Source organism: Lepidochelys olivacea (assembly GCF_965140295.1).
Source record: "Lepidochelys olivacea isolate rLepOli2 genome assembly, chromosome: 1".
NCBI classification, from domain to species: domain Eukaryota; kingdom Metazoa; phylum Chordata; order Testudines; family Cheloniidae; genus Lepidochelys; species Lepidochelys olivacea.
Window position 1 is genome coordinate 70177313 of NC_140411.1, and position 22111 is coordinate 70199423.

General features: G+C 47.1%; 1 protein-coding gene across 4 annotated transcripts in view; it reads left to right on the forward strand.

The window, feature by feature from the left end:
* TDRD3 (tudor domain containing 3) overlaps positions 1-22111 on the forward strand; it is a 314042-nt gene that overhangs the window by 105417 nt on the left and 186514 nt on the right. For 3 of the 4 annotated variants that reach the window (XM_084632730.1, XM_084632729.1, XM_084632731.1), the window contains one exon: positions 9315-9380. In XM_084632730.1, coding sequence (XP_084488856.1) covers positions 9315-9380 — 66 coding nt within the window. The remainder of the gene's footprint in view (positions 1-9314; positions 9381-22111) is intronic. The other variant, XM_084632732.1, reaches the window with a different exon arrangement.

The window sequence follows — 22111 nt, forward strand, 5'->3', positions numbered from 1 at the left end:
TCAGGAAGCACCTTAGGGAGGAGGCCATGAGGCTGCATGCACACTTGCATCCAGGATCGTTGGAACTGATGGTGCAGTGTTCATCACCGGCAGTGAGCATGTCTCTCAGCACTTCCCATTCCTCAGATCCGGTGGCACCAGCAGTCCTCGACAAGCCCAGACATGAGAGCAGTGAGGGCTGCTTCTAAGTGCAGCGTTTCCTCCTATAGCCATGCCAGGTTGGGTGGGATGTTGCCTGCCGGCACTGTTGCACTGGTGCCCAAACTTCCCTTCCTTTAGGGTAAGTTGAAGAGGAAAAGGGGTCTGACAGCACTGATTGGTGGCCCCAGTACCTGCCCAGTCTGTGCCGTTTCCTGTTCACACATCACCTGTTCTGCTGCTGCTTCTGCAACCTTCACTGCAGCTGGCTCCATGGACTCTCCCTGCATCTTCAGCTGCCTCCAAGGACGCTCCCCAGGTCCCTGGGCGATCTGGAGCCCCTTCTATCCATGGAAGAACTGGGGCTGCTCTACCCATCTTTGCTGCTGCTCTTTGGCCTGTCACTCACCCTTGCAGTCCCCACTCCAGTAGACGAGCCAGTACTGTTCCTGCCAGAGAGGGCCATGCCAACCGTGCACTGTGGTTCCCCTGCACCACTGGCTCCTCTGCTACCGGAGGCATCTTCGGACTCCGAGGGATTTTTGGAACAAGACCCAACCTTTTCCCCTGTATCCAGGTGCAACGCTGACTCTTGCTTCCGCCCGCCTTATCTTCCTGCTTGGCGATGCAGTACCAATACGTGACCCCAGGTCCATACTCTTTGGCTACACTGGCCACCCTGGGACCAATGCGACCCTTGGTATATGCCCTCTCAGGTCTCCTACCAGTCTACCCTGGCTCCTCTACCAATATGATCGGGGTCTGAGGAGAAGGTGGAGGTTGGGCCCGTGCTGCTGGTTCTGCGTTCCCTACAGCCATTTCCTCCTCTTTGGACAAATCTCATTCCTGCCTCCATGTCTCTCCATGGTGACAATAGGCAGTATCAGGACCTGTTACAAAGGGTGGCAGTGGATCTGGGCATCCTACTGGAGGAGGTTCAATACCAGCAGCACCATTTCCTTGACACCCTCCAGTCTCAGGGACCCTCAAGAGTGGCACTCCCATTAATGATGCCATACTCCAGCCTGTACAGCGGTGTGGATCTCCCTGGCTGCTTTTACTCCCACATCAAAACAAGCAGAACAGCATTATTTTATCCCAGGTAAGGGAGGCAGACTTTTTGTTTCCTTCCACCCCCCCCACCCCCAGCTCCCTGGTGGTGCACAGAGAGGGCATGCCAATATGCCTAGAAGTCCACTTCTCCCGTCTGGGCAGTGAAATGGTAGACTTTTTTTGGTTGGGATGGTTTACTCCTTGGTGTAGCGTTGCAATTTTGCATCGCCAGCTATCAGGCTCTGCTAGCCAAATACAACTTCAAAACCTGCGCCAGGCTAGCATAGTTCAGGGACAAGCTACCCCCAGACCAGCAGCAGCAATTTCAGGTGCTAGTGGGCAAAGGGTGCCTCATAGCCAAGGTGGCCTCCAAGAGGCTGTCAACACAGCTGATGCAGCCTCATGCTCACTCACAATGGGCACTGTTATGTGCTGCGACTCCTGGCTGCAGTCCTTTGGCTTCCTTCGAGAGGTCCAAACGACAATTGAGGACCTCCCCTTTGATGAGGACAGGTTATTTTATTCTAAGACTAACTAGTCCCTTCACTCGTTAAAGGACTCGGGGGCCACACTACACTCCCTTGGGATTATACTCCAGCCCCACGATGCAAACAGCAGTGCCAAAAATTCCTCCCCCGGTCGTATACACCCTACCTGCGGTACTACCAGTGGCACCAGGAACCCCCATGCAAGCACCACTGGTCCTAGCATCAGTGACACACAATCTGTGCTGTGGCTTCTTCCTCAACCCTGACCCACCAACAACCCAAGTCACAGTTTCGATGTGTTGGTTGGGAGCTGCAAACCGCCCTGTTGCCACCTGTGGCCCCATACGTTATCTTTTCAGGCCATCTTGCCCTATTTTCCCACAATTGGGGCAAGATTACCACAGACCACTGGGTACTGGAGATTATCCACCACGGCTACTCTATAGAATTTCTTTCATTTCCCCTGCAACTCCTCCCAACCCAGACACCCCTAGGGAACCCTACCCATCAATGTCTTCTCCAACAAGAGGCTGAAGCTCTTCTCACAAAGGGCCCCATAGAGACCACGGCACCTTCCTATGTAGGCAGAGACTTCTACTCCCATATGTCCCCATCCCCAAGAAGGGCAAAGGGCGCCGTCCCATTCTTGATCTGCTTCCACATAGGGCAACACCACTGCTCTACGTGGAGTCCTCTGTTTCAGCATTTCGACAGTTCCATCAGTCTTCACGAAGGCCTTTGTAGTCGTGATGGCTCACACGCACCGCCTCAGCTATTTGGTGTTACCCTACCTCAATGAATGGCTCCTCATAGTGCTCTTTCGACAGGAGTTTACCTTTGCCATTTCCGCTCTTCGTGCTCTCTGACCTCTCTGAGCGTCTGCATCAATGAGTAGATACCAGTGCTCTTAGCTACGCAGATGATCAACTTAATTGGAGCACAGCTTGACTCAGTTGCAGTTTGAGCCTTCCTTCCACCACACCACTTCGCAACGCTGACTGCCCGAGTGACGAATCTCCGCTGTGCCCCTCACATCATGGTATGTCATTGTCTCTCACTATTTGCCCATATGGCGGCCTGCACATACGTGACACCTCATGTGTGTGTCTACATATGTGTTGTCTACAACAGTGGCTCCTCTCCCTGTACAGACCCCCAGAGATCAGCTGGCTGCCAAGGTTGTTGTTCCTTGGATGGTTCTGGCCTGCCTCACCTCATGGGCCAACCCTTCCAATGTCCCGGTTCGTACCCCCTTCACTTGTCCCACCCCACAGACCACCATCGCAATGGACGCTTCCCTGGTGGGCTGGGGAGTGCACCTACACCATCACACAACCCAGGGTGTTTGCATGCCACAAAAGGCCAGATGCCACATCAACATTACGGAGCTCTGAACAGCTCGCCTAGCTTGCCAGTCCTTTCTTCCTGTGATCCAATCACAGCACCTGCAGCTCCTCTTGGACAATATTGCAGCAGTCGCCTACATCAGCAAACAAGGGGGCGCCAGGTCTCCATCGCTCTGCGCAGAGTCCATACACCTGTGGAACTGGTGCATCCACCATCACGTCAAGCTCCAGGCTACATATCTCCTGGGCACCCAAATTCCATAGCTGATGCCGCTCAGGAGTACTCTCCACCTCAACCGTGAGTGGGAACAGCACGACCCCACTCTCTGCTACCTCTTCCAAGTCTGGGACCTTTTTGCCACTCATGAGAACTGCAGGTTGCCTCTTTATTGCCCAGGGGAGCCCTGGGGCACCTCCGCTATGCCTCCTACCACAAGTCCTCTGCAAGATTTGACAAGACCAGGCTGCCATAATAGTCATAGCCCTGTATTGGCCACATCAGTTTTTATTCCTGTACCACCTCAGACTCTCCACCCAGGCACCTCTCTGCCTCAGAACGCTCCCAGACCTCCTCACGCAACATCAGGGATGAGTCTGTCATCACAGTCCACACCTATTTCACCTCATGGCCTGATTTTTGGATGGAGCTCGAGGATAGACAAAGCATGCTCTACCCCAGGGTACCACATCCTTTCTCAAAGCAGGAGGGCCTGCTACCAAGTTAAATGGAAACATTTCAGTGCTTGGGCTCACCACCATCACCAGTGAAATTTCTATATACATCATCCTTGCTTACCTCCTCGAGTTCAAAATGGCAGGCTTCACCTTCAGCTCTATCTGGGTCCACCTAGCAGCACTTAGTGCCTTCTTCCATGTGATGGATAGTGCCTCAGTGTTTCCTCACCCTACCACCATTTCATGAGAAGTCTTCCCAACACCTTTTCCCCGATATTCAAGTCCACAAGCCCATGGGACTTTAATCTTGTCCTTATCTCCTCTCACGAAGCCGCCCTTCAAACCGATGGTAATGTGCTCTCTGTTCCATCTCTTCTATGAAGGTTCTGTTCTTGGTAACCATTACCTCCGTTAGATGGGTCAGTGAGCTGGCGGCCATGATGGCTGGTCCCTCCTACCGTGTTTTACAAAGATAATGTCTCGCTAAAGCTGCACTCTAAGATCCTCCCAAAGGTGGTGTCAGAGTTCCATCTCAATCAGTCCATTCACCTCCCTGTCTTCTGTCCCAAAGCACATACCTCCAATGTGTAACGGACTCTTCGCTTTTGCAATGTCCGTCATGTCCTAGCCGCCTTATCTCCAGAGGACCCGTGCCTTTCAGGCATCACTGAAGCTGTTTGTAGGAATTGCAGACTGGTACAAAAGTCGAGCGCTCTCCTCAACAACGGAAATGGGTGCATCTGGACATGGTATGCGCGCTTCAGCACACAGCTGCTGCATACAGTTATAGCGCACTGTATGCGAGCACAAGTTACCACAACAACATACTTAACAGATGTCTCATGGCAAGATATCTGTCCAGTAGCGACATGATGCTCCATTCACACCTTCACCTTCTACTATGCCGTCGCCCAAGGGGCAGCTGCAGTTGCTGCCGTGGGCCGCACTGTACTACAGACGACATTTCCTCCTGTATCGTCGCATGGACCTCCATGCTGATTACTGCTCTCTACTCACCCACAATTACAATAGCATAGAGACCATCACTCGAAGGAGAAGAGGAGATTAGATACCTGTAACTGGAGGTTCCTTGAGATGTGTGGTCCCTGTTTGTATTCCAGTACCCACTCTCCATCCCCTCTGCTGGGGACTAGCATACTCAGCGGTAAGAGTGTCACTGGAGAGTGGTTGACCCACATGGCATATTATAACCTTGACCGGGAGCATGAGGGGAGACACAACACTTGAGGATCAATGGACACTGCTATGAAAACCTTCCAGCTCTGGCACATGCACACCCATGATAGGAATACAAATAGGGACCACACATCTCAAAGAACCTTCAGTTACAGGTAAGTAACCTCCTCATCATATCCAAGGTTGTCACAGGTTGGCCAAGTTGTGAATTTTGAATAGCAGTGTAGTCTTGAGGAAAGAATGTAGTGTTGGGAGTGTAAGGACTTATTTGGGATTTTTAATGAAAACCGGGTTAAGCTAAGAAGGAACTAGCTCTTTTTTTCTAAACATTGAGTAAGAATAAATATGCTAGATAAGATTTCCAAATGTTTTCATTGTCTGCACAATGTCTTACAAGAGTGTTATATGGGATACCCATCCTGTCATTGTTGGGATGGCATAATGTCTCTGTGACAGCTATAGCAACTGCTTCCATGATCAGGAATATTACGGAAATATGAAATACCTATTTAGCTAACTCTTAATGTGATTTAGCTTTTGAAAATGAGAAGTCATTGCCAAATGACATGTCTGTTCCCTGCAGATCGCTTAAATTCTGTGTGATGATTAAAGAAGGTGAAAAATCTATTATCTACCACTGAGTCCTTACAGTTCTGAAGTCTGGAGAATAACCATCTGGACCAACTTATGTATAAGTTATTTAAGTTTTTCTAGTGTTATATAATTTTAGCAAACTATATAAAAACATAAAAGAAAGCATCATCAAATTAAAATAAAATGGATTAATATCAAATCATCACATGAATCTAAAATAACCCAATCATTATTTATAAACTTTAATCTGGGAAGGAAGTAGATCTTGTTTGGTGCTCACCCAAGAATAATTAACACCAATTTCAGTGCCAATTTATATTTTTATATTCAAACCAACTGGCTGATGCTGGGAGGGTTAAATAACTGCAGAGGTGAAATTAATATTTAAACTACAACTTTGATGTCAGCTAAAGGTAGTTTGTCTAAATTGCTAATGATAGTTTAATAATAACTGATCTCCCCCTCCTTCCAAATATATCATTATAAAAGTTTTTCCAGTACAATCCACGATGACACATGTTGTTACATGAAACTGGCAAACACAAATTTAGGTGAAAATAACATTTTTTCAAGATTTAAACACACATCTTCCAACCTACAAAATATAAACGTGTGAGATATTTCAGACAAATGAGGTTATTTAACCTTATGCTGTTTTAGATTTTTGAGAAACCATCCTGTAGGTGCTGTTTTCAAAACCACACACATGCAAGCTCACTGTCCATCACTTGCTGAACTAAAAACGTAAATCAAAATGCAAGAATGTTCAGGTAGAGGAATCCCTCTACTAATAAAAATTTGAGAATCAAAAGGTTGATACTTATAGAAGATGGTTGTTAGAACTCTTGTAATTTCAATCAGCTTCACGAAACTTGTACATCAGTTGAGATATTTTTCTGTCTCTTGACTCCTCCCTTCTCCTCCATGACATTGGCAGCAAAACACATTTATATAATTTATAAAATACAGTTTAGCCAGTGTCAGAAATACAGTAGATCACAGAGCATTCTTGTAAAATAAGTTTGTTGATTACTTTTTGCCATCTGGTGAAATGGGAGACCCAACCCCCCGCCAAACCCAAAACAAAATATTGTTTCAAGTACATTGAACATGAATTTCTCTTTAATTTCAATACTTTATGGCTGTTATTCCTAATTATATTATTACATTTAAGGAGCTTGGGGAAATGAATACAGTAAGTCAAAAAGTGTTATGTTAGGGTTTTTAAAATATCTATAAAATATTTTTAAATTTAATTTTAAGAATTTTAGTACAAGTTGAACTTTAAAACTTATGTGTCTTATGTGCATATTAAAATTAGGAAAGGCTCATGTCCAACAAAATGTATGAAAGTGCAAAAGCAAATATTTTTTCTCATTTACATTGTATTTGACTCTTTTTACACAGCAGAAAAGGGGCAGAAAGTGGTTTGGACATTTTTTTAATAGATATTTAGAGTAAAACCAGTGAGCAGCTTCCATTCTATAAAGTGTGAATAGTTTCAATACTACGTAAGTGTAAAAGTAAAAGCACAAAACATTGGATTTAATTCATTTTAGCTGCTAAAAACCAGTAATTGTCAGTTCTGAATTAGGATGATAGCCCATATAAGATAATAGCCCACTGATACCAGGGCAAATAAATATCCAAGTAACAGTAGCAATTCCATTCTACATGTCTGGATGAATAAGGTTTGTATGAATATATGACAGGCCATTTTCAAAATCTGTAAGACAACATTAATAAAATAAGAAAGTGCTTTGTGTTCAACAGAGAAATTTACATTATCCATAACTTCTTTTTTTTAAAGGCAACAGACTTATTTCAAACACTGAAATGTAGAAAAAATATAGAGCCTTGTCTACATTGGGACTTAGTGCATGGCAAGCTAGGGTAGCTTGCTGCATACTAAGTCACTCTGTGGACCTTGCTACCACATGCAAAAAGTGTCAAAAAGCAGTATGTCAAAGTGCATGACAGAATTTTTAATGCACTGTAGCAGAGTCCCATGCGGTGACTTGGTGCGGGGCAGGCTACTATGCCGTGCTTTCACCCTGGCTTGCTGCACACTAAGTCCCTGTGTAGATGAACCCTTAGATGCCAGTCTAGGCTGTGCTGCTGGTTTTTCTTGTAACATATGTAGCTGCAGTAACGAGTCATACAAGAAGCTTAGTAAGATTTGGATTAAGTTCCACTAATTTTGTGTGGTACAGATTTTAGACATGGAGTACCATCCTGTTATCCAAACCCAGAGTAACTAAAATGCTTATCTAAATTGTGTTTCTATCCCCTGTTGTGAGTGCTTGTGGTCCAATTGCTTCCTTGGTCATATGAATGCTTTTTCTCTAATTTTTGATGTCCCTGTCATACGTCTGCTGAATGGGACAATACTGATTTACTACTTGGCACAATCCCAAAATAAACAGTTAATTAAACTCAAAAGTATTTAATTCCTTAGTGTAAATGTGATGTAAACTCTGGATATAACTGTGAAAATCATCCACAAATTTTGACAGGTTTCAGAGTAACAGCCGTGTTAGTCTGTATTCGCAAAAAGAAAAGGAGGACTTGTGGCACCTTAGAGACTAACCAATTTATTTGAGCATAAGCTTTCGTGAGCTACATGTAGCTCACGAAAGCTTATGCTCAAATAAATTGGTTAGTCTCTAAGGTGCCACAAGTCCTCCTTTTCTTTTCACAAACTTTGAGTGATCTGAAAGACATCTAGCTGGAAATCATTTTGTTTTTTTTAAAGTGTGAAGAGAGGAAGAAAGAAACATATGTTAAATATCTAAATGACTTCTATTAATGTTTTAATGATTAGTGTTGCTTAATACTTGAGAAAAAATATGCAACTTAAACACTTTAACAATTTTTGAAAAGCAGTCTAGAATAATGAGTTCATAAGAATGAGTATGCATTTAAAATAACCATCTTCATAACTCTCTGTGTGTAGTAATTATTCTTCTAAACAGAGGTGGGCAAACTACAGCCCACGGGCCACATCTGGCCCATGGGACCATTTTTCCCAGCCCTTCAGCTCCTGGCTGGGGAGGCTAGCCCCCGGCCCCTCCCCTGCTGTGCCCTCTCCCCCCAGCCTCAGCACGCCATGCCGCCAGCGCTCTGGGTGATGGGGCTGCGAGCTCCTGCTGGGCAGAGTGGCTGCTGGCCTGCCCCGATGCTCTAGACTGTGCGGCGGCATGGCTGGCTCTGGCCAGGTGGCGTGGCTACCAGTCCTGGTGCTCTGAGTGGCATAGTAAGGGGGCTGGGAGCAGCGAGGGGTTGGATAAGGGGCAGGAGGTCCCAGGGGGCAGTCAGGACAGGGAGCAGGAGGCGGTTGGATAGGTGTGGGAGTCCCGGGGGGCCTGTCAGGGGGCGGGAGTTTGGATGGGGTCGGGCCAGTCAGGGGACAGGGAGCTGGAGGGGTTGGATAGGGGTTGGGGCGGGGAGTACTGGGAGGGAGAAGTCGGGACAAGGAGCGGGGGGGTTGGATGGGTCATAGGTTCTGAGGGGGGCAGTCAGGGCGTGGAAAGTGGGAGGGGGGGGGTGGGGGCCAGGCTGTTTGCTACCCGTCCCGCCATACAGTTTTAGAACTCCCACGTGGCCCTCAACCCAAAAGGTTTTCCCACCCTGTTCTAAGAAAAAGAACTTCTTTTCTTATTCAAATGTATACTTACTGGTATATGTAACACATAACGTGCAAGCTAAAAGTATTGTGTGTAATACTGGAAAATGTAGGCTGTTTCTGCTACTGTATTTAGCAAAGCATATTTGGGATAATATATTTAAACTGAAATTTTGTTATCCTCTATTTTGATTTCAGACAGATTTAAGAACTATCGGCAAGAAATTCCTCCCCAGTGACATCAATGGTGGAAAGGTGGAAAAGGTACCCAAGAATATGAGTTACTAATTTATCTTCCTCTGTTCATTTTGACTTCTTGATAATGGCTATATGTTTCATCCAATTTGCATATTCTGGCTCACGTTACTTCATAAATATCTAAATATCTGCATGGTATGTATGTTTGTTTTTTTTCAGTGCATACATATATTTCGTTCACAAGTTTTGGAAATTTTGAAAAGTGTAAGCCACTTCTGTCTGTGTTTTAGCACAGGCTCTTCAGTCAATTAAATAAATGGAAATCTGATTCATTTATACAACTTGGGTTTCTGTGTGCTTAGTCTTCATACTTAATTTAACTCCCCTGTTTTTGTTTATAAGTGGTGGTAGTTTTCAGTGCAAATAGTTATTTTTGATTTCTACATTTTGACTGTCTGTTGCTGATGGGAAGGTTTGTGGAAACATTTTTCATTAGCACTTAGTTGCTGAGCTAAGTAAAAACAGGTTTGTTTTCAGTAAGGTTGCAGAGTGGAGAAGTGGCTACCTGTTGTATGGAGTTGATCATCCACTGGTGCTGTGTTATCTGTCTGAAACCATGACAAATGTAGTGCAAGCGTTAGTGAAGAAGAAACTGATAATAAACCATAAAAAGCTGATTTGAGACATTTTGTATTGCAGAGTAGATTTGAGTTTTGAACCAAACTTTGCTTTGTGTGCATGTAGCTCTTAACTATTTAAATAAACAAGCTTTCTCTGAAAAGGGTTTCAGTTCTTATTTAATCCATCAAAACCATGTTTTTGTAAATATTTCTAGCAACTTTCAAGTTTGTGTTTTATCATGTGTAGCTGGTAGATGGATTATTTTAGCCATTGAAGCTTCTAAATAATATTCTGTCTAAGTTTGAGGCTTCCATTTCACATCACACGAGTGATCTCTTCTCATTTTGTTTTTCATTAGATTTTTTTTGTTTATCTATTTCCATATCTGCTTTCCGAGTTTTTTCAAAAAGAAAAAAAAATTATATCCAGTTGATGAGTTGATAGCTTTTGTCACATTGAGAAATTAGCGTGAAAAGGAATAAAAAATACTTCAGGCTTCTTCTACGTCAACCTAGTGTGACAGGGTTGGGCCAGATGGCTATAGGAGAGTAATAGAAGGCAGATATATTAGCCCCAGGCTAAGTAGGTCCCTTTTCCCTGGGTAAGGTAACAGGGAAGGTTCCAGAACAATCAGGAACCTTCTGGAAACAATTAAGACAGGCTGATTAAAACACCTGCAGCCAATCAAGAAGCTGCTAGAATCAATTAAGGCAGGCTAATCAGGGCACCTGGGTTTTAAAAAGGAGCTCACTTGAGTTTGTGGTGCATGTGTAAGGAGCTGTGAACAAGAGGCGCTAGGAGCTGAGAGTGAGAACGCAGACTGTTGGAGGACTGAGGAGTACAAGCATTATCAGACACCAGGAGGAAGGTCCTATGGTGAGGATAAAGAAGGTGTTGGGAGGAGGCCATGGGGAAGTAGCCCAGGGAGTTGTAGCTGTCGCACAGCTGTTCCAGGAGGCACTCTAGACAGCTGCATTCCACAGGGCCCTGGGCTGGAACCGGGAATAAAGGGCGGGCCCGGGTTCCCCCCAAACCTCCCAACTCCTGGTCAGACACAGGAGGAGTTGACCTGGACTGTGGGTTCAGAAAGACGGCCGAGCTGAGGGCTTCTGTGAAGCTCCAAGGCGAGCAAATCAGCCAATAAGTGCAACACCCACCAAGGTAAAGCAGGAACTTTGTCACAATGGTTGCACCTCAGATCAGTGTTGAAGTATCACTGGGTTTTTGGTTTTTTTCTCATGTGATATCCACCAGACCCTTGCAAACACACAGCTTTGAGAACTGATTTAATTTCTAAAATGATTTAAGTGTTATAATTTTCTGACCTCTTATTACACTCTTATGGATTACTTGAAGGGTAGCTGTTCATTAGTTTTCACTGATCACTAGAGTAGACCAGATAATTGTACTTGTCATCTACTTCAGGGCTTTACCCTCAAAGAAAATGCTTGCTGAAATATTTGTTACCATGACCTCATTAGTTCAAAATGTGAAGGCCATTCTCTCTCAGAAATATATTTGCATACTGAAAACTTAGTTATTAATCCAGTTGTTCTGGTCACCACTCAATTCTGTTTTTAATGCCATCTTAGTACAGATTAGAGAATGCAACTCTGTCATGCGTTTTCCCAAGACTCTGTTTCAAAAAGGGCTCTGCCTTTGGATGTCATGGTGATAGGTGCATTAGAAGTAACAGAGATAGTAATGGCTGGCTGTTACAGGAAGAAATTGACAAGAAATACAGCTGTACATAGCAGGTATTGCATGCAGAAAACCATTGAACTGTGCTTTAAAGCTTCTGTTTGGGGAGATGAAAAAATAGTTCATCACCCTTAGTTTAAATTTCAAAGCTCTTTTATAAATCTGTTGTTATCTCTCAGGCATAATCTAATGTATATTGCTACGTTATGTGTATTTGAGGGATGTGATTCACACTTTGAGGCATTTATTGCCCTGTGTGCAAAACGTAGTACATAATGATATTGATATATATCCAATAGGGTTTGTATGGCAGATAATTTGTCTAATGCACGTCGAACATTCACAGAGCATTTAAGAGGTTAATAAACTCTCTTAATTATTTTTATCAACCTATTGTTTTGCTTTCATTTTTTCTCTCCTGTTCTCTTTGCTTTTTTTGGTTTGTTTATTCATCTTTTCCTATTAATACGTTCCTCTGTCATGCTATGCTGAGTTGATCTGCTCGGAGAGGAGCACGTAGGTTTTCAAAGAGGAAGAGTCTAGTAAATCTCACTTCACTGCTTGCAAACTGAGCATAGAAATCTGGGGGCAATATAAGAGGTTAATCTAAAAATCAGATCATGTTGGGGTAATGTGTGACCTTTGAGTCCAGAACTGATGTATTCCTAGTTGTCACTGAGGCCATGTGTATACTAACACTTTTGTCAGCAAAACATGTTGCTTAGGGGTGTGAAAAACCGCTGAGCGACATAAGTTTAGCTGGCATAAGTGGTAGTGTGCGCAGCTCTATGTTGGTGGGAGAGCTTCTCCCGCTGACATAGCTCCTGCTGCTTGTTGGAGGTGGCTTAATTATGTCGACGGAAGAACTCTCTCCTGTCAGCGTAGAACGGCTACACAAGAGATCTTAAAGCAGGGCAGCTGTATCAGTTCAGCTGTGCTGCCGTAAGCTGTCTAGGGTAGACATAGCCTGAGCATCAGGAGACTCAGGCGCGTCAATTGCAATAGGTATATCTTTGTTAGTTAATTTTAATATCCAATTTAAGACTTATCTAGTGAGAATTATCTTTTGGATTCTAAATATCAGCTTGACTATTCTAGATTTTTCTTACCTACCTCTGTTGTAAGAATTAAAAAAAAAATAACCATAATGCCTGGAAATGTACTGTGTTTTTGTTCTTTTGCTGAAGACCCCCAGTAGAGGGAGCACAAATCAGCTAACCCAGTAGTTCTCAAACTGTGGGTTGTGACACAGTTTTAATGTGGTCATCAAAGCTGGTGTTAGATGTGCTGGGGCCTGGGGCTGAAGCCTGAGCTCCACCGCCCAGGGCCAAAGCTAAAGCCCAAGGTAACAGGCCCCCGGCCTGGGCCTGAAGCTCTTGGGGTTCAGCTTTGGCCCCTTCACCTGGGGCAGTGGGCTCTGGCTTTGACTTTGGGCCCCCCTGCCATGGGCGACGGGGCTTGGGCTTTGTCCCTTCCCCCCAGGGTGGCAGGGCTCTGGCAGGCTCAGGCTTTGGTCCCCCATCCTGGGGTCATGTCGTAATTTTTGTTATCAGAAGGGGGTTGCAGTGCAATGAAATTTGAGACCCGCTGACCTTATACCTTTTTAAAAACCACAAAGTGGAAGGCACTTCAACATAATTGGGTTCTGAGAATTATCTCACTGTGAGCTACAGCTGCCAACACTGTATTTCAGAAATATGGGACAGACCTCAGATGTTCCTCGTCTTGACTTGAGCCTCTGAGGTTGAGTCCCTTCTCCCTTGCTCTTTCTAGGAGTTCTCTGTCTTTCACTCTGGGTGTTGCACAGAACCAAGGTCCTCAGGTGCTAGGCAGCTGCTGAGACTTCTGTTCAGGTTCTGCACAGGTGCCTGGAGTTGTCAGAGGCTGAAGTTGTAGTGTTTGCCTACTGCAGTGCTGTGCGCCTCTGGGAGGCTTGGGTGCAACTAGCAGGGGACACCATTTCAAATTTCAGTGGGAGGGAAAACTTTCAGCAGGGGTCCAGGAATTTGGTCCAACAACCCCTTCACCATGTCAGATGGGTGGCAGGGCCAAATTTGAGTGACAGTGCAAAAATGTGCACCTGGTCAAGTTGCCAACCAGCAGCACTTTGCAAAGTGAAGTGCTGGAGTGCTGTTCTGTCCTGGAATCCAGGTGCAGGAGCAATGCTTGAAATACAGGATAAAAGGTGTCCTATACTGATTTAGTATGAGAGAGGCCACTTTTTATTTAAATAAGGTATGTCCCTTATAATATAGGACCGTTGGCATAAATGGAAAGAGCCATGCCCTGGCCTAAGCAGTAACTAGAGAAGGCCCTCTCATTATTAAGCTCCCCCTACAACACACCCTGATCCTGTCTGGTAACAGTGGAGGACCAGGAACTCTAACCACTCTATAACTTCTCTCCTAAAAAGACAGAGTCAAAGTACACAGAAGGTTATAGATAAACTATATGATCTTGAACAAAACTTATTTCTAGAATTTTGACTGCCTCATCAGCAGAATCAGTTAATAAAAGCAAATCCATTTCTTTTTGTGGAAAGAACATTGTGGCCCAGTTATATGACCACTAAGGGAGACCAAAAAAATATTACTCTCCCTTCTGAAATTGCTTCTGCAGATGAGCAGTGTAGGAGTTGCACGCTGTGGTTTGCAATCCTGGAATGGGAAACAGGGAATGGATCACTTGATGATTACATGTTCTGTTCATTCCCTCTGGGGCACCTGGCATTGGCCACTGTTGGAAGACAGGATACTGGGCTAGAGGGACCTTTGGTCTGACCAAGTATGGCTGTTCTTATGTTCTTAATCATTTAAAACAATTTAATAATTGGGGAACACATGCACATTGACTGTAGAACCAAATGTTCCAAACCATATTTATTAAAGGTCCCGTCCACCTAACATCAGTTCTTTCCATGAGTGTGAATGGTATTTGAGCCATCATCTTTGTTTTGGTCGTTTTAAATATTTAGCTTTAGTGTTTAATATAGTTTTTAAAAGTAGAAAGGCAGTTTTAGCTTAGGTATTAGAGTAGCTGGATTCATGGCAAATAAAGAGAAGTAATCAGGTAGTAACTACTGCATTTCATGTGGTAATATGTACAGCCTAGCATGCTTGTATATAATTCCTAGGAAAAAAGCTTTCCCCTGAAACCGTACTCTGCCTGTGCAGCCTTTATGATAAGAAGCTTTGATCCAGAGGACTCGTTTTCCAGATTAGTTCTTAGTCAGCTGGTACCAAAACCACTACTGCTGATTGGTCTCCTTCCTGCTCAAGGGTATAACATAAGAGAGAAAGAAGAGGGAAGATGTCAGAGAGAGGGAGGGAGGTGTTCCTTGCACAGACAGAACATCGCTAACACCTGGGCCTCGAGCTCTGATATATTGGATAAGAGGAGAAAGGTCTGAAAAATGGACACACATTGTTGAAGATGTGACCATTAGAATTTCTTTAACTTGAGAGAGTTGCACTTCCTTAGGTGCAAGGAGGCTAGGAAGTCTGAAATCTGTGGAGTTTTTTTGTTCAGTTTTGATTATGAACAACTCCTTTCAGTTTTTGTAGCAAACTTTATTTTATTTAAATCATGTTCGAGCTGAGATATAGTTCCCTATAGTCTATTCCAAAGAGAGGTAAATTATCCTTCAGCCTCTGAGATAATGAGATAATGAATGGTGAGGAGAACTTTTTATCTGGATATCTCTTTGGTTCTCAGTCACAGGTCCAGATCAACAGGTACCATATCAGTAAGTTTATTTTCTAAACTGAGCAATATTTGAGTAATTAAAATCACCTGATATGCAGCAAATCTTACAACCTCTTCAAACTTTTTAGTATTTATTACTTTTATGGGATGTACCATAAATTATTCCAACACCACAAAAGCACATGAGATCTTGTGAAAATGGGACATTATATAAATAAGCCTGGTTGTTGTGATTCAACAATACTTGCTGCTTGGGATTCTCTCCAAGCCATAACCAGTCATTTGTCACTGAGAGGAACTTGAGAGAAAAAATTAGAAAGTACATTTCAAGTTTTTTATGGGTGGAGTGCCACTTTTACTTTCCTCTTTGAATTTAACACATGATTAAAAGTTTCTAGATTATTTTGGAAAGTATTTTCAGGTCAGCTGTAACTGTCTGCATATTGAATAAATGCGTCGTTCTTCGAGTGCTTGCTCATATAGATTCCAATTAGATGTGCGTGCACGGCTGTCAGAGAATTTTTACCCTAGCAACACCCGGTGGGTCGGCTGTGGAGCCCCCTGGAGTGGCGCCTTCATGGTGCTCGATATAGGCCCCAGCCGACCCAGTGCCCCCTCAGTTCCTTCTTACTGCCCGTGACGGTCGTTGGAACTGTGGAGTTCGGTTTTGCTGCTCTCCACTCTCCCTAGCATATTCCTCATACTCTTGTTAATAGTTCATAGTTAATAGTTGTAGTTATAGTGTTTAATAGTTATAGTTGTTAGTGTTAGTGGGTTTGGAGGGGTTTCCTTCCTTCCCATCTTTCTGTTGGGCTCATGCCCAAGGCTCCGGGTTTTAAGCCCTGCGGTTTCTGCTCTAAGCCAACGGGCGACCCCCATAACTCTTGCCTGAAGTGTCTGGGGGAGTCTTATCAAGCTGAGAAGTGCAGGATCTGTAAAGGCTTTCGTCCCTGGACTAAGGAGGAGCGTGACTTTGGTTTAAGACAGCTCATCATTGAGGCGGTTCGTAGCCCTCGGCCTTCTGCGGCAAGCCAAGATCCGGCACCGAGTGCTTTGGTGCGCAGCGCCCCGGCAGCAGCGGTAGGAACGGAACCGCGGTTGGACTCTGACAGAGACCTGCGGCACCGACGTTGCCCGGCATCGTTTCCACTTTCCTGGCCAGAAGAGGCACCGGAAACGGCTGGCTCACCTCAGCAAAGACCAGCCTCCCTGGAACCACCAGCGGGGAGACATCCTGCAGCAGAGCGCCTAGGGGCACAACTTGTGGCTTCAGCACTGTTGACTCTGGCCCTGAGGGCGGAGCCCTTGAGTCCAGTGACTCTGGACTCCCCAACTTGCAGCGTGGTACAGGTCCAGTTGCTGTCTACCCCAGATACCTTCGCGGCTGCAAGGGATTTTATTGCCTTGACAGTACTGGCGTCCCCTCAGCCTCAGACCAAGGAACTGGCATGTGTGGCACCATCCTGGGGCAAGCCGGCACTCATCCAGCTGCTGGCACCGTCGGTCGAGCTGCGACATCAATCCCATTCTCGGTGCCGTTTGCAGTCCCGGCACTGCTGTCTGTCGCGACGCTGGTCGTACTCGCTGTACCACTCCCACACCTGGCACCGGGCTCGGCACTGCTCCGGTTGCCGTTGAGGAGCAGATCCCGGACCCAATGGTATCACAATATAGCTGCCCACCGCTCCGCGCCCCCCCCCCCGGGGGGTCCCCTGAGTAAACAGCAGCATCATATATTGCTAATGCTTTTGTATATATTGGAAAGGATCTTGGGAAGGGTTAAAGGTGTGAGTGTGGAACAAAAGATTCCTTTGCAGGTGGCAAGAGGCCGAAGCGGGAGGAAGGGAAAAAGGAATGAGTTAATTCGAAGATTCAGCTAGCCTCAAAGATAAGAGGCGAAACTGCCTCTCAAGGCCAACAGACACACAAACAAGCTCCCTGCTGCTAAACAGCCAAAAGCCTGTGGGAAAGGAGAACTGAACCAGACAGACCTGAAAGGGGGGTGCAGAACTAGTGAGAATGCAAAGGTCAGCGAATGGGAACATAACAGTCTTGCGACCCTGAAGCCGATGTGTTTCGGGGAAGCCAAGGAAGCCTCGGAAGGCCTGTTGGGACTGGTACAGAGAGCACGGGGGACAAAGGTCCCTGGACGAAACGCCCCCCAGAAGAACCCAGGACTTAAAACCTTCCCGAGAGCTGAAGCAAGCTGGAGATCAACAGCAGACCCTGGAAGACCCGTGCATGGGACAAGAACTCCTGTCCACCCTTCCCCCTCTTCTTCTTACTTTACACCCAGGCTTGGCCAACCTCGGGTAGTGTGGGTGTGAGTATGAAAGTGATTTAGGGCTTGGGGCACTAATGCTTTCTTCCTTCCTCTGGGTGATGTGGGGAACCCCCAGCACTCTCTGCTGTTGTTCTATTATTTTCCAATAAAGCTTTAAAACTCAGTTACTTGGTGTGCTCTGTCATCTCCTCCCCTAACAATCCTGCGGCCTCAGCCTGATCACCTGACGCCTCAGGTAGATTGTTAACAGAAATCTGTCACAACGCCACTCTCGACGCCAGTCATCATCTTGGCCCAGGTCCAGATCCCGGTACCGGTCCAGGCACCGTTCCCCAACATTGTGGCACAGCTCTTCATCGCCTCGTCGACGTGACTCGGGGCAGATCCACTCAGCAGCACTGTGGCCATCACGTTCTGCCTCTCGTTCTTCAGGATTGGAGGTGGGGTTGCTTTTTTTGGAACACCGCCATTTGGACCACAGCCACCTGGACTCAGGGGCTGGACATTGGCAGGCACAGGAGCAAGGTCCCGCTCAAGAGTCTACTTAGTGGCCGTTCTGGATGCCCTGGGTGTACCACCAGGCCCAGGGTGCTCCGTCTGGGGCTTCTCAATCAGCCCTGTCTGAGCCGCGAGTGCCGGAGGCTACTGCCAGCCGACCCGCCCCTGTAGGCATGGAGACAGTGATGGCTTCTCTCCCTGCTTCAGGTCCCCCTCCAACTCCGGTTCCTGGTCTGCGCACCGAGGTCACTGGCACAGGGCAACTGGGCTCTGCAAGAGGCCCCAGAGGACCCTCTTCCTCCTGTGGCCTCCTCTTCCTCCCCTCCCAATGAGGCGGTGGTGGGTACTGCAGTATTGGGTCCCCCTCCGATAGACTTCCGCACCCACCAGGACCTCGTGCGCAGGGTGGCATGGAATATGAACCTACAGGCAGAAGAGGTGATAGAGGTGGAGGACCCTGTGGTTGATCTTTTGTCTGCCGAAGCTCCATCAAGGGTGGCACTACCCCTTATTCAAACCACTGCCAGAACAATCTGGCAAACACCTGCATCCATTCCCCCGATTGCTAAGGGAGTGGAGCAGAAATACTTTGTCCCCGCTAATGGGTATGACTATCTATTTACTCACCCACAGCCCTGTTCACTTGTGGTGGTCTCAGTGAACGAAAAAGAATGGCATGGCCTTCAAGCCCTGGCACCCAAGTCAAAGGAGGCCAAGCGCCTTGATTTATTTGGGTGCAAGGTTTATTCCTTGGGGGGACTTCAGCTCAGGATCGCTAACCAGTGGGTGCTCCTGAGCCGCTACAGTTTTAACTCTTGGAACTCCCTGCTGAAGTTCAAGGAGTTAGTACCTCTGGAGTCCAGAGAGGAGTTTGAGGCATTAGTGGAAGAGGGCAAAACGGTGACACGGACCTCATTGCAGGCCTCACTGGATGCCGTGGACTCTGCCGCACGTACTTTATCCTCAAAGATTGCGATGAGGCGCATCTTTTGGCTGCAAGCTTCTGGCTTGCCACCGGAACTTCAGCAAACATTTCAGGACCTCCCCTTTGATGGAGAGGGCTTGTTTTCAGAGAAGACCAATTCAAGGCTACAAAGCCTTCAGAATTCAAGGGTGATAATGAGGTCCCTGGGCATGCACACACCGGCTATGCCGCGGAAGCCCCCCCAGCAGCCTGCACAGTGCTCCTATCCCATTCCTCGGCCGAGGCAGGAATTTTATAGGAGACGGGGGAGTAATGGTAGGAGGAAACCCTCCAACCACCAGTCTGGATAGGGCCAGGGCCCGTCCAAGCCCTCAACAGGTTCAAAACAAACCTTTTGAAGGGACGCCCAAGGATGATGTACCAGACCTCATTCAGGATCCTATCCCACCTTTCTTGAATCATTTATCCCGTTTCCACTATGCTTGGTCTCACATAAACAATGACCGCTGGGTCCTCTGCATGGTGGAAAGGGGATACGCTATCCCATTTTCTTCCTCCCCACCACCCTCCTTCCCTGTCACTCTTCAGGGACCCCTCTCACAAGCAACTCCTTATTCAGGAGGTTCAGATGCTCCTCGCCATGGGGGTGATCGAGGAGGTTCCGAGAGAGCTAAGGGGCAGAGGGTTTTACTCGTGATACTTCCTTATTCCCAAGACAAAGGGTGGGTTTCGGCCCATTCTGGACCTGCGTGGACTCAACAAGTTCATGGTAAAGTTGAAGTTCTGCATGGTCTCCTTGGGCACCATTATACCTTCCCTGGAGTCTGGCACGCCACCCTCGACGTGAAGGATACGTATTTCTATATAGCGATCCATCCGGCTCACAGACGCTTCCTCCACTTTCTGGTCAACCGCGAATCCTATCCATTGAGCCCTTCCCTTTGGTCTCTGTATGCCCCGGGTGTTTACCAAATGTATGGCAGTTATGGCTGCCTTCTTCCATCGATGACAGGTGCAGGTATACCTTTACCTCGACAACTGGCTTATCTGGGGGTGCACCAGAGAACAGGTGCAGTCCCACCTTAGTTTGGTCACGGACACGTTTCGTTGGTTAGACCTCCTCCTCAGCGTGGCAAAGTCAACACTAGAATTGACCCAGAGAATAGAATTCATCGGGGCAGTCCTGGACTCCCTGCAGGCTCGAGTCCTCCTGCTGGATGCTCATTTCCAAGCTATACCGAGCCTCATCCGGAGCCTTCAGAGCTTCCCAACCTCATCTGCAAGAACTTGCTTGAGTCTTCTAGGACACATGGCTTCCTGCACGTACGTGACCAGGCACGCCAGACTTCGGGTCCGGCCGTTATAAGCCTGGCTGGCATCAGTCGATTGCCCAGATCGAGACAGCCTGAACTTTGGTGGTCACCGTCCCGGAGTGGATCCTGGCCTCCCTCCACTAGATCCCTGGGTGGTATGCAAAGGAGTCCCCTTCCACAACCCTCAGCCCTCCTTGTCCCTCATCACAGACGCGTCAGCCCTGGGATGGGGTGTCCACCTTGGGGATGTTCAGTCGCAGGGCCTATGGTCACCGTCGGCACTTTCCCTCCGTATCAACATGCGGGAGCTGATGGCAGTATGTCTTGCTTGTCAAGCCTTTCAGGAGTGGTTGCACAGTTGTTGTGTGGCAGTCCTCACAGACAATACCACAACCATGTTCTACATCAACAAGTAAGGGGGGGCCCATTCCTCTCCCCTCTGTCAGGAGGCCATTCGACTGTGGGAGTTCTGCACAGCCCACTCCATTCACCTAGTGGCATCTTTTCTCCCTGGGGTCCAGAACACACTTGCGGACAACCTAAGCAGATCCTTCCATTCCCACGAGTGGTCACTTAGACTGGTTGTCATCCACCCCATCTTCCGAAGGTGGGGGTTTCCCCAGGTCGACCTGTTTGCCTCCTGCAGCAATCGGAAATGCCCGGCTTTCTGCTCCCTCCAAGGTCACTCTCCAGGCTCTCTCACAGATGCCTTCCTGCTCCCATGGATGAGTCAACTGTTTACGCCTTCCCTCCATTTCCCCTTGTGCACAGGGTCTTGCTCAAGGTGTGCAGGGACAGGGCGTGAGTGATTCTGGTAGCTCTGGCGTGGCCCAGACAACATTGATACACTACACTGTTGGAGAGCTCTGTGGACGCTCCAGTCCCGCTGCCCCTTCTTCCAGACCTGATCACTCAGGATCATGGCCGCCTCTATCACCCCGACCTACGATCTCTCCACCTCACAGCGTGGATGCTGCATGGCTGAACCATTCAGAACTTCTTTGTTTGGATTCAGTACGCAAGTACTGATGGGCAGCAGGCAGCCCTCCACTCAGGCCATGTATATGGCTCAGTGGAAGTGATTCTCGTGCTGGTGCACTCACTGCAGCACACCCCCCCCTCCAAGCGTCCGCGCCTGTCATTTTGGACTATCCCCTGAGTCTGAAACAGCAGGGCCTGGTGACATCATCTGTCAGAGTTCGCCTGGCGGCCATCTCGGCTTTTCACCCAGGCGCGAATGGCTGATCTGTCTTCGCCAATCCCATGGTCGGTAGGCTCCTCAAGGGCTCGGACCGTCTTTACCCAGAGGTTCGGCAGCCAGTCCCCACATGGGACCTTAACCCGGTTCTCTCCAGACTCATGGGGCCCCTGTTCAAACCGCTGGCCACCTGCTTTCTTTTATACCTCTCCTGGAAAACGGCTTTCCTTGTTGCCATCACGTCGGCGAGGCATTTCTCCTAGATCAGAGCCCTTACCTCAGAACCACCCTCCATGATCTTCCATAAAGATAAGGTGCAGCTACGGCCTCACCCAGCCTTTCTTCCAAAGGGGGTATCAACCTTGCATATCAGCCAGGACATTTTTCTTCTGTTTTTTTAATCCAAAACTGCATGCCAGTTGCCAAGAACAGCGTCTGCATTCCCTCAATGTTGATTGGTACCCTTGCCTTCTACATTGGGTGTACGAAGCCGTTCAGGAAAATGACCCAGCTCTTCGTTGCAGTGGTGGACCAGATGAAGGGCCTACCGGT